This window comes from Crocodylus siamensis, chromosome 3 (genome assembly GCF_052110815.1).
Source record: "Crocodylus siamensis isolate JL-2025a chromosome 3, ASM5211081v1, whole genome shotgun sequence".
In the NCBI taxonomy this organism is placed as follows: Eukaryota; Metazoa; Chordata; order Crocodylia; family Crocodylidae; genus Crocodylus; species Crocodylus siamensis.
The window spans coordinates 228,803,603-228,819,927 of record NC_143397.1 but is presented as its reverse complement, the minus strand read 5'-3'; the positions used below and the strand labels follow the sequence as shown (position 1 = coordinate 228,819,927).

The 16,325-nt window shown below is 36.9% G+C and overlaps 1 protein-coding gene across 1 annotated transcript in view; it reads left to right on the top strand.

The window, feature by feature from the left end:
- Nucleotides 1-16,325, top strand: part of EIF3E (eukaryotic translation initiation factor 3 subunit E) — a 51,158-nt gene that overhangs the window by 18,783 nt on the left and 16,050 nt on the right. The window contains exons 4-9 of the mRNA XM_090040507.1: nt 1,875-1,917; nt 2,423-2,527; nt 5,743-5,868; nt 6,735-6,859; nt 12,612-12,738; nt 13,644-13,745. Coding sequence (XP_089896633.1) covers nt 1,875-1,917; nt 2,423-2,527; nt 5,743-5,868; nt 6,735-6,859; nt 12,612-12,738; nt 13,644-13,745 — 628 coding nt within the window. The remainder of the gene's footprint in view (nt 1-1,874; nt 1,918-2,422; nt 2,528-5,742; nt 5,869-6,734; nt 6,860-12,611; nt 12,739-13,643; nt 13,746-16,325) is intronic.

The window sequence follows — 16,325 nt, the reverse complement described above, 5'->3', positions numbered from 1 at the left end:
TAAAAAGTGATTATATATTATATGATACATTTAATGTATTAGTAAAACTAATTCACTGCTGCCTCTTTTTAGATACTAAATTTAATATTATTTTAAAACTTTTTTTTGTTTTCAAAGTATCTGGACAGGAGCAAAGGTTACCTTTTGTCAGGTTTGCAACAGAAGCTTCTAGGTTAAAAACTAAAATTACTGGGTTTCACAGAGTCCAGAAACACTAGTTCTGCCATCAAAACTTTGAACTCCCACAGTGTGCCCTTTTCTTGCCCTGGTTAGAAATTCTGTGGAGCAGTCTCACTCCTGTGGAGATCACAAGTTCTCTAGCAGTCTGAAAGCCTGAGTGCAATTCTTTTCTTTGTTTCTGAATTGCTGTCGCTATGAAGTGTTGAAAAACATTTAAAATAGGTTTGGTAGCTGTATCATAATTCTTCATTTAAGCAAAACTTATTATTCTTTGCTTGCATCTCCCACATGCATCTCTTATTTTTGCAGAACAGAAAGATTAAAAAGAGCCCAGTACATGCAAAGGACTACAGAAAATGGAAATATTGTGTGGTGATGTTCACTTGTGGAAGCAAATTGTAACATTCCCCATTCCATCTGACACCTTACAAAGGAAACAGTCCAAAACAACTATTTTTTCTGAAAATTCGCCTATGGGCTGAGATAAAGAATGGCTGTCAGGTCATTTGAAAGGAGAATTTTTCAGAAACCTTCTCAATTGTTCTAGAATAACTGATTTTGTACGTCCGTAGCATAAAAAGGTCTATGATACAGGTTTGGCTATTCTTAAGACAACAATTTAACTTTTTCATTCTATGATTTAGGGAAGGAGTGAAAGAGAAGAAGTCCTGTCCATGTATAGTAGCAGCAAGGAGATATTAATTCACTGGCTGCAACTATAGACACAGTGATATTTTTTCTTTAGGTTATGCAGATTCTGGCCTGACTTATTACACTTCCGTTTCAGAAAAGGTTTTAACAGTTTTTGTACCATATTAGTGGTTAACAACAAAACTTGTTAACAATAAAACCTGCAAGGGACAAATAGAATTGCTGACTGAAGTAGTCTTGCAGAGGTAGTTATGGAATATTTTCACCTCTAGTCCTATTTTATACTCCTGCTTTTGTGAATTCCTGGGAAAGCATTTTGTATTTTTTTAATAGTATATGATAGATTCACTCATACAATAATTATGACCATATTGGGTCATCTTAATCTGAGGATATAAGAAGAATGTTTAACAAAGGATGTTAATGCAATTGTTATTAAACACCTTCTTCAATTTGTCTTTCAAATGCTTTTTTTAATGTCTTAAAGTAACCTTTCTAAAATTCTCCATTCAATATAAATTTGATCTTTCTACTTTGGGAGTTTCTTTTGAGTCCCTATTTACTGTTTGTTTGCATCTCCCACTGAATTCATATAGATTTACTTGAGTAAGTAGTAAGCATTACCCTCTTAGTAGGAAGGGCTATATGACTTGCATGTTTGTTTTGGAATTTTTTTTTACATTAGCTGTACCTTTTAAAAACATTTGAAACTCTTTATTACTAATATTACGGGTAAGAATAAAGAATATGAGATACTTAAAGGTAACTCATTTCAGAGGATTAGGAAATATCTTCTATTCACTTGTGAATAGTTGGCTGTATTTTTCTAATATAATCAGTTGCCTCTGTTCAGGCTTCCATGCAGTGACAAGGAAATACATTGTTTAGGAAAAAGTAAAATACAGAAAATTGATAGTGGTTATAAAGAAGTTAAACTTAGTTCAGTACCATAGTGCTTGGTAGTTATACTTGTATGTTAAGTGGTGATCAGTTTAATTTGTAAAACAGTAGTTTTGATTTTACAATGATGATTATTATTACAGGGATGGTCGAATGCTCTTTGACTACCTAGCTGACAAACATGGTGTAAGTTCTTATTTTTCCTACAGTTTTTTAAATATGTAAAAAGTAATGAGCTAAAAATTCTATCTAACAGTTGCAGCATTGACAATTTGGTATTCTGGCCTATCTAGTTAAACTATAGAAGCACTGCACATCAGCTAACTTTGACTAAGTTATTTAAATATGATTAACTTCAGTATAGATTTCTAAAATGAATGGAAATCTATAGATTGATGTTAATTGCATTCTAAAACTTGTGGATATGCTTAGATTTGTAGTAAAGTATTTTTTAAGTATAAATGTTTAATATTCAGGAGAATGATTAAAGAATGAAATAATTGTCTCACGTTTTATATTGATCCCTCATAAAATCTATCATTCAAAAATTCTAAAAAACTCTTCACAGGCAATTTGTTTTGTCTGCTGTTAAACATCACTTTACCACCTACTGAAAAATAACAGTCTTATGAAATGTAGTGAATTATCATAGTACTTCATTATGCAGTGAGTACTTTATTTTTCTTTTCAGTTTAGACAGGAGTACCTAGACACACTCTACAGATATGCAAAGTTCCAGTATGAATGTGGGAACTATTCAGGAGCTGCAGAATATCTCTATTTTTTTCGGGTTTTGGTAAGTCATTTTTTCTGTCAGATATTTGGGGTATGTATTTACCAATAATAAATCTTTATTTGTAAAAATAGGATCTTTATTTTTAAAAAATTGAGCTATGTAAGAATTATTCAATATGAAAATACAAAAAAAATCACTAGACAATTAATGTTTGTCATGAAAACTGTTGTAAAATGTTTATTCATGGCAGTTACTAAACTTCTGTTCACCTGGATGTATGGAAATTAAATTGTTCTATAAACGAAGGATCTCAAAATTAGTCGCAGTTAATTTTCCCTTCATTGATGCCATATAATGACAAAATCTAGCGGTGTGTAGCCTGACCTGTACAGGCCAGTTATTTTATATTGTCTAACTGTTCCTTTTTTTAAAATTGGGTGGAGTATTGCTGTTTATAAGAACTCTGCTGTATGAGATGTGTGTATAAATAGAGATCTAACTAAATCATGTCAGAAGTGTGTTGCAAAGCAGCTCTTTTAATCTTGCTCTTTTTGTCATGTCCCCCTCTCTCCCTCCCCTGCTGCTGATTGGTGGAAGGGCCCAGGTGGCCCTGCCACTTGCTCCTGATTGGTAAGGAGGCAAAAACCACAGTTTTAAATATGCCACCGTTTTGCCTCCCATTGCTGATTGACCAAAGGGCACCACCAGTTCCCCATCACTTGCTGCTGATTGGGTTTTTTAATGCTTTTTTTGCCTCCTGGCCAATCAGGAGTGAGTGGCAAGGCCCCTGGGAGCCCTTGATCAATCAGTGAAAGAGGAGGGGTGGCACATGCCGAAAAGAGCAAAATTAAAGGAGCCACTGCACAGCGCAATTCTGGTGTGATTTGGATAGATACCAACAAATAAATAAATGACTAACTTCAAGAAAGGAAAAGTAAAATAGAAATACTTCAGAACCTATTGTGTGCCAGTAATATCAGAACCCAGACTGTCCTTTGCATCTTACTATGACCTTTACATTTGGGTAAACTGTTTTTAATTTATAATTTTGCTGTTCTAAAGTATTAGCATGAAAAAGTTAGGTTGTTTTTTAATTTGTAAATGTATTGTTGCTTTAATTATATCAAGTATTCCTGTTTCTACAATAAGTATAAAAAAGAAAGATAGTATAAAATATTGTAGTTGACAGGAATTGGAATTTTAGATCTGTGCAAAAAAGAAAAAATGGTGAATGGCATACAGGTAAATTAAAGGTAATCAGTGCTAATGCTGATCTTACAGCTTCTTATCAGAACTCTATCTGTCTGTCCTTGAATATTACGAAGGATTTAGAAGAGTAAAAGTCATCTACTTTGGAAATGTAAACAGCTTAAATGAGGATTGTAGAACTAGAGCCATGGTATCATTACAACTACATGAAAAGAGTTGGTTATTCATATCATTTGCTAATGCTGGGAGTGAATTTTGAGAATGAAGATTTAATGTCTTGTTAGAGTCTCAGCACAGTAAATTTATTGTTGTTGGTCAGTGAGTGAATGTGCCATTTTGCTAACAAATGGAAACTTAAGGTAACTGCTGGAAAATCCAGATATTGAAACTGTTCTAGCATATCCATCGCTGAAAGCAGGTTACTATGAAGAGCCAACTGTAATGACATGGATTTGAGCCAAAGTAGTGCACATGAACCTTAGCAGCAAAAAGCTTTTTTCATTGGTATTTGGAACATGTGTTGTTTCAATAGCATTACATGCTTTCCTTGAGTATAGGAAAGGCTTTGTCAAAATATGTTCAAATAATTGTGTTTTCTGGATTTGGATTCTTTTTGTTAACTTGTATTTCACTGCAATAATATTTTAAAATTTTAATCAACCTTTGGACAGTGCTATTGAATGAGTCAATTGGACATTCTTTCAATTGCCTATAATAAGAAATGGAATGGGATCCAAGGCAAATAGATGTTCACGACTACAATGCGATCATTCATCTAAATAAGACTGAAAGCTTAGGGGAATGTATTTCAGTTTGGGAGTAGTTTTTGATAGGAGAAGGAGATGGGCTGTTATTCATTTTAATTTTATTTATATTGCTTAAGCTATCAGATATACACAAAAATGATAATTTTCAAATACATCTTTTTTTGGATGGTACTCATGTTTCATGGGCTGCTGTCAAATCAACTGCTATGCGTTTCATAAGAGTTAGTTTAAACTTCATAAACTTAAAGCTTAGGTTGTATGAAAACTCAAGCTTTCTTGTGTAACAAAGTATGTCAACTTAGCTCTTATAAATTCGTTTTGGAATCTATTTTAATAAAAACACTGTTTTTCAGATGGCTTGATGAAAGATTTGTTTCCCCTTCTGGTGGGAGAAGATACATTTTTGAAGTGATGGTTAATGAAACATAAGCTATGAAAGAACCATTGTAACTATGATCTGAGATTAGAATTTGACACTCTGAATGACCTAGTGTAGTTCATTGTTGTATAAACTAAAGCTGATTGACCCCAGAAATACCCTTACTTGAAACAGACTTGGAGAACTGCTCTGGAAAAAAAAGATTTTAAGGAAGTTTGGATGTAATTGGGGCACCCTGCCTAATTTAGTAGGAAATGTTCCTTTGCCGCATGTAGTTATCTGAAAGAATTTAGATTACTACTTTGAGAGACTCTTTCTGAATGTTTTCACTTGTGGAACATGACTCCAGTGACTAGTGATCTTTGCAGATCTTTTCTATAAGTATTACCTGTTAAGAATGGACAAATACCATGTATGGCATCAAAGAGTTGATGCTAAAGGAATCAGACATTTCAGTTTTTTCAGTAGTAGATTGTGGGGTTTTTTGTTTGTTTTTTGTGTTTTTACTGATGGCTTTTTTTTAATATAATTTGTAGCTTTGCCAGTCCTTAGTTTTAGGCAATTTTACAATGTTTACTATGTTATGAACTCAAAAGTCCAGTGAACTTTCCCAGTACCACTGTAGTGTTTACTAAAGAGTCTTCATTAATACTGACCTCTTGCCAGTTTCCTTGTCTTTTTCTTCACCTCCAGTCCTTGAAAGTCTGGTTTCTGACTTTTGTACAAAATAAAAACTCATTATTAAAAAAAAATGTTCATTTTATTTATTTAGAAAAACTAGGATCAACCCAGGTTATGGCCTGTTCTGTTATACAAATGCTGCCAGCAAGTAATTTATAAAAATACGTGACTAAGTAAAAATATTAAATTATTGTGGTTATTGTAATTGGTTTTGCTTTGCTTTGCTTTATTTAATACAGGTTCCAGCCACAGATAGAAATGCTTTGAGTTCGCTCTGGGGAAAACTGGCATCTGAAATTCTAATGCAAAATTGGGATGCAGCCATGGAAGATCTCACAAGATTGAAAGAAACTATAGATAATAATGTGAGTAAAAGTTTGATTATATTAAACGGAGAAGTGGGAGAGTTAAGTAGGGGGGAAGGGGAAATGTGTTGCCAGTTTTTAAAACACTTCCGATGCACTACATCACACTTTGCTTTGACTGATATTGCTTTTTAGCTGATTATTTGCCAGGAAGTATTAAAACTTTCTCTAAGCCATATCCAAACCCCATCCATTATAAGAAAGGTAACTTAACTTAAGTGTGTGACTTTCTGGAAGAAGGGAGAAACAAAAGGAAGTTTAGAAGGCTAATCCAAAAACCCCTTAAAAAGAGAGAATGAAGAAATTCAGAAGTGTGGGACAAGCACAAAGTCTAAGCCACAAGGAGAAGGATAAGTGAATTCTAAGGAAGGTTATTAAAGATTCTGAAATCAATGCCACTTTTACTGGAATTGTTTTCAACTAGCTTAAAATCGCCCTTGTTTTAAAATGATGCTCTTGTCTTTTGAAAGTATAGTTGGGAATTGGAGAGAAAGTTCAATTAAAAAGCCCCCAAACCCTAAACATTTCTTCTGCAGTCCTATTTTCTACAGTCAGCCTTCAACCTCCATAAGGGCAAAGCTGGATTTTGGATAGTATTGTTCCACCATTAGGATTGAATAATCATATGATTTTTAAAGGATGCTTGTGATGTGAAAATAACATTTCTGTCTGAAAGTGTTACAAGTTATCTGTTTGAATCACTACATGGAGATTTGTTTGCTTTTTCTGTAGTCATCACTCTTAAGTAGCTTCACTGTCCCTAAAGAAAGGGGAATACTGGTCTTCACAGCTAGGGATATTTAATATTTTCATTGTACCTTATCCCACTACTTAAAAAATTCCCTTTTTTCATTTCTTCCTTTTAGTCTGTCAGCTCGCCACTCCAGTCTCTTCAGCAGAGGACATGGCTCATCCATTGGTCTTTGTTTGTGTTCTTTAACCACCCCAAAGGCAGAGACAACATAATTGAACTTTTTCTCTATCAACCACAGTAAGTTGTACTTGTTTTATAACGAATTAAGCTTGTATTGAGCTGACGTGGGTATAGGATTACTTAAAGCTAGTAGGTACCCATCTTTTTGAGCCAGAGAGCTGGTTTCATGACAGTGGAGCAACACAAACTAATCTTTCTGTTATTCCTCCTTTTTGATGCAGTGCACTGCCAGCAGGGAAGGCAATTTATGGCACCTGCTCTTAGTTCCTTTTCTAAGCCCCTGTAGGGTGTACTGCCCTACATTCAGCTCCTTCCCCAATGTCAGTCACCCTAATTTAACAGTTTCAGGATAGCCCAGAAGATATTTTCAGTTCAAAACAGTGTATAGCTCTTAGAACCTAAGGGTCTTGAGGGCCATGTTTTGTTTTGATGCAGAGGTTGGTTGCACGCGATTTAGAATCCTGAATTTCAATATATATTATTAAAGTAGACATACAAGAAATGTAGTCTTTAATATACATGTTATTATGTACATTTTTAAGCATTTAATCAAGTATGCTTAGTTCTGTGAACTTTTTTTTTTAACTTGGATGAAAGATCCCACTCATGAATTCAGTTATACAAAACTAACAGGACTCCTCTTCATATAGCTTCTGTTGATGCATTTTGGGAAGATTCATCTGATGCATGTAATTCCCTTCCAGCTGTTCCCTAAGCCACAGGGCAGACTTTGTAAACAACAGACAGCAGTGAGTGTTGCTGCTGAGTCTTGAGTCATATTCTATAGTATGGGGGTACAGCTAACGGCGTATGTGGGGAATAGGATAAAATAATTCATGAAAAAATAGCTTTTTGGAAATCCACATGACACCTTTGCCCTGGGTAGGCAACTCTTGGCATGCGTGCCAGAGCACAGCACATGAAAGCATTTTGCTTGGCACCCGGGCCTTAGGAAAGGGGTCAGGCAGGGCTGCACTGCTGCAACAAGGATCAAGCCTCTTGGGCTCCCTCACTGTCCACTCCTGGCACACCAACATCTTACAAGTCAGGGTTACAGGTATTTTTGGCACTCTGTCTGAAAACATTGCCAACCCCTGGAATAGACCAACAAATGGCCAAAACCATCTAAAAGAGAAAAGGTATGCCTCAACAAAACCTTATGTTCCGTGGTATCGGACTCAGGTCAGAGAAGGCTTGGGACTCCTAAACAGCATATTGTACAACCCTCAAAAAGAAATTAATATAGAGTTGAGAAGTATAAGGAATTGCATAAAACTTCCACATTTGTGAAGTCTAACTTGATACAATGACACATTCAGCTAATTCCTGGTGATGGGAATATTCACCTTTTGAGTTAGAAAGCTGCATGTGATTAGATAACAGTAAGCTAATGAGAATTACATTGCAGAATAAAATGTAGAATCGCTGTGCTTCAAATTGGTTACATCATATACACATACTATGTTACCTGATTTCTCTCTGAATTTAAAATAGTAATAGTTTGTTTTTTGCATCTCTTGAAAAATTTTAAATGTAACATAGTAAATAGTAGATCAAGTATCAAGATGCAGTTAAAAAGGAAACGTTGTCACAATGACAAGGTGCAGTTGCTAATGAAAGAGAATACATTTGTAACGTAATTCTTGGGATATTACTCTTCTGAGTCAGCAATGCAATTGGATTTTTAATCTTCTTCAGTAGCTCCATGAGGTTGTACTTTTTCTAGGAAGGTTTTTGCATTAGCTCTATTTATATGAAGGACTTTGGATTATAGGAGGATTTTAAAGCTTTTCAGTATGTCAAATGGTAAAACAATGTTGTCTGGGGTTAATTAACATTTTTAATCTTTAATTTTCTCCTACCTTATCAAGGACTGATAAAGTGCAATTAAAATCCTGCTTAGAAATGACAGCCCCACATCAAAAGCCTTTTTATAATAAATAGTTTCTGTCTTGGAAACCCCCAGTTTCTGAACATCTGTTTATAAGCTACATTTTCATCTTCTGAAACACAAAATAACAAGACTGTAATGTTTTCATCATGAGGATTTAACACATTAAGTTCATTCCTTTGGCTTTGGGTGGATGTTTTAACATCAGTGTTTGCATATGAATGGTATCATTTCCAAAATTTTAGAAAGGAGATGTTGATGCTTAATCACCCTGAGGAACCTGATATGGTATGCATATTTGGAGTATGGAGAATGACTTCAGTGCAACACAAAGCTGCTTTTGTTTGTTAAAAACAAACAAAACAGGCAGTGCAAGTGGTGACCTCTGTCAATGTATAATGTAATTGTCCAGTACTTGAAGTGCATACTCCTCTGCCTGAGGGTGTTCAACCCCACATCTCCCATATCCCAGGGAAGTGCTTTAAACCACAAAGCTATATATAAAACTGAGATGGAGATATATTCCACCCTTCCTGCTTATGCATTTTACATTACACTGTCATTGGATAAAAACAGCGTTAGGATCAGGTACCAGAATCCAGTATTGGCCTTTCCCAGATGAGTGCCCTGGTCCTGTTTTCTCTTGCGCAGTCCTCTGGCTTAGAGTCTTGTTTCCTCTTGCAGTTTTCTCTTGGTCCCATGAATCTTTTACTAGTATAATAAGAAATAGAGCTACCCAAAAGTATAACATGTGCATCTAAATCCAGGACTGGTATTGGGCCTAGGAATCTTAAGCATGCACACTTAAGTTAGGATTGCAAGTACACACCTGAGTCCAGTAAAGAGGTGAAGTTTAGGGCATGCTGCTCTCTTCATTGTGACCTATTGCCTAACTTAGGTATTTTCCTGCTCTGTTGAGAATTTTATTTTAGATGTCCAAATGTCCTTATGCCTTGTGCAGGGAGCATAGGTGCCTGAGTCAGGGTTGTGAATTCCATTCTGGCAGCTGGGTACCTAAAAGGTGGGTATGGTAGTGTTTATTGTCATTGGCTCGGTATAGACATTCAGAAAGCCCAAGGTAGAATAGATCCAAGTTGCATGGTTTTCTGTAAGTGGCATAGTTTAGATTTGTAGCAAACACACATTTGCCTTTTGTTCACGGAGGGGTGGGTTCAAATCTTAGACTGGGTTCTGTCATTTTTTAAAACCAGTCTATGTGTTGAACTTCGGTTCTGTTATGGGTATAGACCTGTTTTGTATGATGGTGTATTCTGTTACGGGTATGGAAGAGCTTACAATCACTTACACTGGTAAAAGTGTAATGTCTGTACTTGGCCATCATGCTCCTTGGTGAAGCTGACCAAGGTTGCTGTTAGGGGTGTTCAAAGCTTCAGTTGCCCATTCGATTTAGAGAAGATTTGGCCTGATTCAGAGGCCGAATTACCAAATCTGAATCAAATCGGGAGACCAAATAAAACCTCTGAATTGATTCAAAAAAAGATTTGGAGATTTGGAAGGAAGTCTTTCAAGGGAACAGAAACTGAGAAGGAGGGGGACAGGGGGAGGCAGACTGACATCCATAGCTGACCAGTGAGATCTTTCCCTGAGACCCCTTCCAATCACAGTGCTCTGCGGGAGGGACGTAGAAACAGCACATAAGCCTCTGTCTGCAGCCTTTCTGTATTTTGTGAGCTGTTTCTGCCTGAGCACCAGGAATGCCCGCTGTTATAGGCTACCATCCCTGCTGGTTTCATCCCACTGTGCCTTAACATGCACACAATTACACATCATGAGTTTTGCTTGTCAGCACCTTAAGGTACATTTTCTCAGAAAGCCCTACACCTATCTCCTTGAAACTTAGCAGACTTCATAGCTGGAGCAGGGGCTACCATGCCTGCAGCTTTAATCCTGCTGTGCCTTAACACATATACACACACACGTTTTGCTTTCAGCAGTTTGAGGTGCAGTTTCCCAGAAAATCCTGCACCTATTTCCTTAAAACTTGGCAGGCTTCATGCCCTCAGAAAGGACTACTATCACTGCTGTTTTCATCCAAAGCTGCCAAAAAAATGACAATTACGGTATTTCAGTGGTTCCTCATTATACTCTATGGCTGAATCTCTGAATTGGCACCAAATCTTCCAAAGACAGTTCAGTCGAATTGATTCGGGACAGTGATCCAAATTGAGTCACTGCCCTCTAAATTGGTTGAATCCAAATCCAAATCAAGTACTTCCCTATTAGCACAGGTCTAGTTGCTACTAGCACTGATTGATGCCAGGTTTGGTTTTGTTGACTCAATTGACGCCCTCTCCTGCCTGATCAGTAATAACTCAGCTGTTGCACTGTAGAACAGGAGTCAAAGTAGAGCCCTTCTATCATAGGAAGAAACTTATTTGCACCCCAACTTTGGGGTGGTCTGAAGGAGGGAGGAGAGTAGCATGTTGTATGCAAAAAGGTGGTAGTAGTACTTTCGAAGAGGGATTATTCCATTTTGTACTACTATGTATAATGCCTGTACAATTACACATAGTGCTACAGGGGTCTCTAGGCCCCCCCCAGTATCCAACAGTCCTGTGCTTTTCCTCCTCCCGCCCCCCCCCAGCAATGACCAGGAGCAGAGCAGAGGAGCAGCTGCTTCTCACTCCCTGCCTGCTCCTCGATCGGGGCCATGTGTGGAAGAGTGTACAGGAAGCTTTGCCCTGCGGTTCCCCTCCCCTTCCCTTGATTTGGTGAAATGGGCTTGGGAGGCTCCACTCCCAGAGTCCAGGAGCAAGGCAGAGGAAAAGACTTTGTCCCCCCTGTTTCCTAGCCCACAGTCTGGGGAAGACATGGGGAGTCTTTCCATGCTGTTACATTCCCCTGGGAACTGAGAAGAGTGGAGCAGCTGCTGCTCCCCGTGCCTTCCCCAGACTGGAACAGCCGTAGTCTGGTGAAGGTGCAGAGAGCAGGGGAGAGAGGACAGCCGCAGCCTGGAATGCCTGGGGGCGGCTGAAAGCTTATGATGTTACACTGTCTCCTTGGAGCGCTGGTTGAATCTAGTTAATCAAACGAATCACACAAGGCTAAACTCATTTGGGGAGCTATGGAAACTTTTAGTTGTTTGCAGGCAAAACTGGTTCAGGTCCTTCATATCAGAAGTGAAGAAAAACTCAATACAAAATTCTTCATTCTTTTTCAGTATTTACAACTGATGATGTATGTCTTTAATCACATAACTCTTTGAAAGCAGGAGGATCAGTTTGTTGCATCAAATTGATTGAAACTTATGAAAAAATGTTGTAAGTGATTGGATTTTAATTAAGATGTGCGTTTTTGGCTATCCAGTTCAATATCTGTAGGTTTTTTATTAGGATTGTTTTGCCCAAAGTTAACTAATAAAGTGGGTTCAGAAAAATCAAATTAGTGAAGGCATGTTAAGAGTAGAAAAGAGTGGTAGAACTAAGAGGCTGGGAGTTTTCTCCCAAGGTGCATGTTTCTGTATATCCATTTTTATTTTTAGAATAGGTTTTCTTAAAACAATGGCAGAGCACTCAGACCTGTGGTGATCTGCTCCACAGCCATAACAGAGCTGATTGACACTTTAAATCAATGGGTTTTATACTGGGTATTTGCACTGGGAAACTGAAGTCTTTATTGTATGATTTTCAGACTTTTTAATAGTTCTAAAACAATCTGAACAAGCCTCTGGTGAAAACAACTTATAATTAAACGATTTTGGTATACCTTAGTAATTTAAGGGAAAAAAGCCTTTAAAATTAACTTATACATATATATAGAAATTGGTACTGTATTATAGTTCTGGACAACTGTTTATTGTTATCCTCTGAGATTATTGCTTGCATCTGAAATATGCTTCTCAAGTTAACTATTTAGGTGTAACTTTTTAAAGATAAAAATGTGGTTTATTTTCTTCAGGTATCTAAATTCAATTCAGACTATGTGCCCACATATTCTTCGGTACCTGACTACTGCAGTCATAACAAACAAGGATGTTCGAAAACGTAGACAAGTACTGAAGGATTTAGTTAAGGTTATCCAGCAGGTAACAAGTAAAGCTCCTCTTATAAATTTGTTCTTACTACACAATATTTAATTTGCTTTTTTGAGCAGTTCACAGTGTGTTTTCCTGAAAATTCTTGTCATGTTTTACTTGCTGCTTCCAGTGCTCTTCTTTCAGCGGACTGTGTTTACATTCTTGAAATATATTCCTTTTCATTTGAAAGGAGAATAGCTATACCTTCTTCCTCAATTTCCATTTTACCCAAAAAAATGTACACTGTTAATGGCTAAATTGAGGCATTAGTACAGAAAATAAAACAGAATGTGTTAAAAGTTTGTACCAGTTACACACCTGGACAGTGCCCCTCTGTATTAAGTTTTTTTTGTGAAAATATTCACACTAGTATGGTTATTTCAAGATACAGATATGGACAAAATTAAAGAATGAGCATGCTTTCCAATGAAATGTCTTGATCAGTGTTTGAATTCCTTAGTCTTTCTTTATAGTAAAGATTTGGCCTCAAAATCAACTTATGGCTTACTGCTATACAAAGCCTCACACTTTAGACATTTGTAAATAGTTATATGTCTTATTATTATTATTAACAGTAAGCCAAGTCACACATGGTAGCAAAATAGCTAGAGGCTTGTAATGGATTTTAAAACACTAAAGCTTGAGCTTAATTAACTGCATATGCAAAAAGAAAATTTAATTTTAGTCTGTTCGGTGTAAATATTAAGAGTTCAGTTTGTTTAATGATATTTTAAATTGTTAATTTTTAAAAGATGCATAGATATTTCACCTTAAATTGGAAATAAATTGTTAACATGTACTATTTTTAAGAAATGGGAAATGTGATGTCTCTTGATGTTATGAGTGTTACAGAGTACTCCTGAAGATTTTTTTTTTTTCAGGAAACTAATATTTTTAAATTACTTCCTTCACAGGAATCCTATACATACGGGGACCCTATTACAGAGTTTGTAGAATGCTTATATGTTAATTTTGATTTTGATGGTGCCCAGAAGAAACTCAGAGAGTGTGAATCGGTAAGGTGTTTGTATTAACTTGTGTAGATTAGAGTTTTGTAAGTTACAGCTGTGGGCAGCATGAGTGTCCTGAACATGGTCATAGTTTCTTTTAACAGATTTGATCTTTAGTATTTTTTTTTTACACATATATCAACTCCGATATGATTTGGAACCATATTTAAACACTTGCTGGTACGGTTTTTATTCCAACATTTTTTTTCATGGAGTGAAAGAGATTCTCAGTTGTTAATCATTGATTTTTTTTATTTTTTTTCCCTTCCTTCCTTCCCAACATGACACCCAGGCCTTCCCATCAGAATTGATTATGCTGTTAAGTCAGAACCATGGAGGAAAGCATAGTTTAGTGATATCACCCAAGTAAAGTCTTCCATATGGCATGGTCTCTCTATTTCCCCTGAAGACTTTAGGAACCAATCTTTCATTTAATTTCTTCAGAAGTACAACTACCCCATTCTCTTTTTTAATCCTGGTGTGAATGTCTGTCTTGCCCTAAGGGTGGAATTATTTTTTCCAAAGTATTTAAATCATGAAAAATATACATGTTTGCAATATTCAGTTTTCAAGCTAATTGCCAGCAACAAAGATGGCTGTCTCTCTTTCACAGTCCCTTTAAATTTTGGAGGGCTTTCTTTTCTCCTCTTCCCTGCAAATAATGTGAAAGAAAAGTAATAAATAGTAATAATACAAAAAAAAAGGTGGATACCAAATGAGTTAGGCAGGGGGAAATTATTTTGCTCATGACAGAACATGCTGTCTAAACAAATTAGTGTCAGTTTTCTCACACCAAAGAAGAACATCAGAAGGGACTGATAGGCGTGTGGAGCAGACAGTTGTGGCGTGTGGAGGAAGATCAGAGTATAGCTAAACAACAGCTCTCAAGCCTTATCTGTGCTGGAGAGGCTTTATGTGAGAGAACTTAACACGCTTTGGTATAGCAGAGATTGCTGTGTGGAATTAACTGACCAGATATAATTTTGTGTTTTAAGTATGGATTGTCTTTGTGAGCAGTGTTAGCAGAGCTGTTTAACACTAGTTACAATGTTCTAAGCAAGGTTTTACTGCTATGGGAATGGGAACAGATCAGCATTTCTCAAACCTTGTGGACCTATGCCTTACTGTAGTAAAGTTGGCCACTTTGGTCATTACTGCTCATTTCCTTCCCTCACTTCCTTCTAAGCTTGCCCAAAATTTGGGAAACTCTGGCTTAGATGGTGTGAACCCCTAGAACAGGGGTGGACAATTATTGAGTTTTGACAAGCCATTGAGCGCAGTATGACAGGCAGCCAGGGGCGGATAAATATTAATTTTCTAATTTTTTTAGGGGCACCGGAGGCCAGATAGAATGGTCTGGTGGGCTTCATCTGGCCCAAGGGCTGCATTTTGCCCACCCTTGCCCTAGAACCAGAAGTGCACAACTGAGACCTGATTTGGATGTTGGTCTTCTGATCAGAAGCTTGTGCGTGTGTAGATGAAAAGCCCAGATTCAAATCTCTAAGCAGGCATTTAGTTATTCTTATCAGAGGCTGCTGGCAGACGTTAGGGCAGTTGTGCAAGTGGGGTCTGAGGAATTTTGTGCCCCATCCCCAGAATTTAAGCAACCTGTCATCAGAGACATGCCTGGCAGGTTGTTTGATTTTTGGGGATTGGACAAAAAAAATTCTCAGACACCAATCTTGCTGCCTTGGCTTGCAACTCTCCAATGAGATATGAAGTTAATTGCATTTGGTATTTGTGCCATGTGGTCTAGTTACTGAAACCGAAGTGTTTTATTTACTTGCATTAAAATTAGCCCTCCAAAACTTGGGTGTATGTCGTAAGCAGGGAAGCTTATTCTGTGCCGGAGTGGAAGCAGGGGGACGCTGGCTGCTTGGGATTGTGCTTCTCCTGCCCAACATGCAGCAGGGAGTTGAGTTCACTTCAGTGTCTGAGCTAAAGATTTAACCCTCTCGCAGCTGCTGCCAAATTGGCAGTAGCTTTTGCTTGAGCAGCCAAAAGCTCCTGTAAGATTAAAGCTCTGGCTTTTGCCTGATTGACCAAGCAACAGCAAGTGAACTGAAGCATAGTCTCTGCCCCTGTGTAGTCACAGCATGTGGTCAGTTTTCAGCAACAACTCTGGAAAAATCTTTCTTCATTCTGCCTTCCTGAAACAAGGAGCATATCTTATTTGAAGATGTGGGGTATGTGAAAAAATATGGTATACATCTTTGCTATTCATAGTTGTCTTTGCTTTTCCATTAGTTTAATATGGACAACAATTTTATTTTAATATTTTGTTTGTAATATAAGCTATTTATGCAGATCCCAGTGTGAAAAGATTTCTGTACTATGTTGCTGCCAAGAGTAATTCTTAAAGATATCTGATATAATTATATCTATAGATAGAACAGAAGCAATGATTAGTAAGCCAGAGATCTTGTAATGAATTATCAGGGGTTATGGAATATAACATCATTTACACTATAGTGTTTCAGTAATTTCCCTGTTAGAATTATAAGTTCAGGTTCTGGAACAAGCTGTTCTCATTCTAAGTTAGTTTTAATATTAGTGATTTTAGTATTTAGCTGCAAAATTAAATTT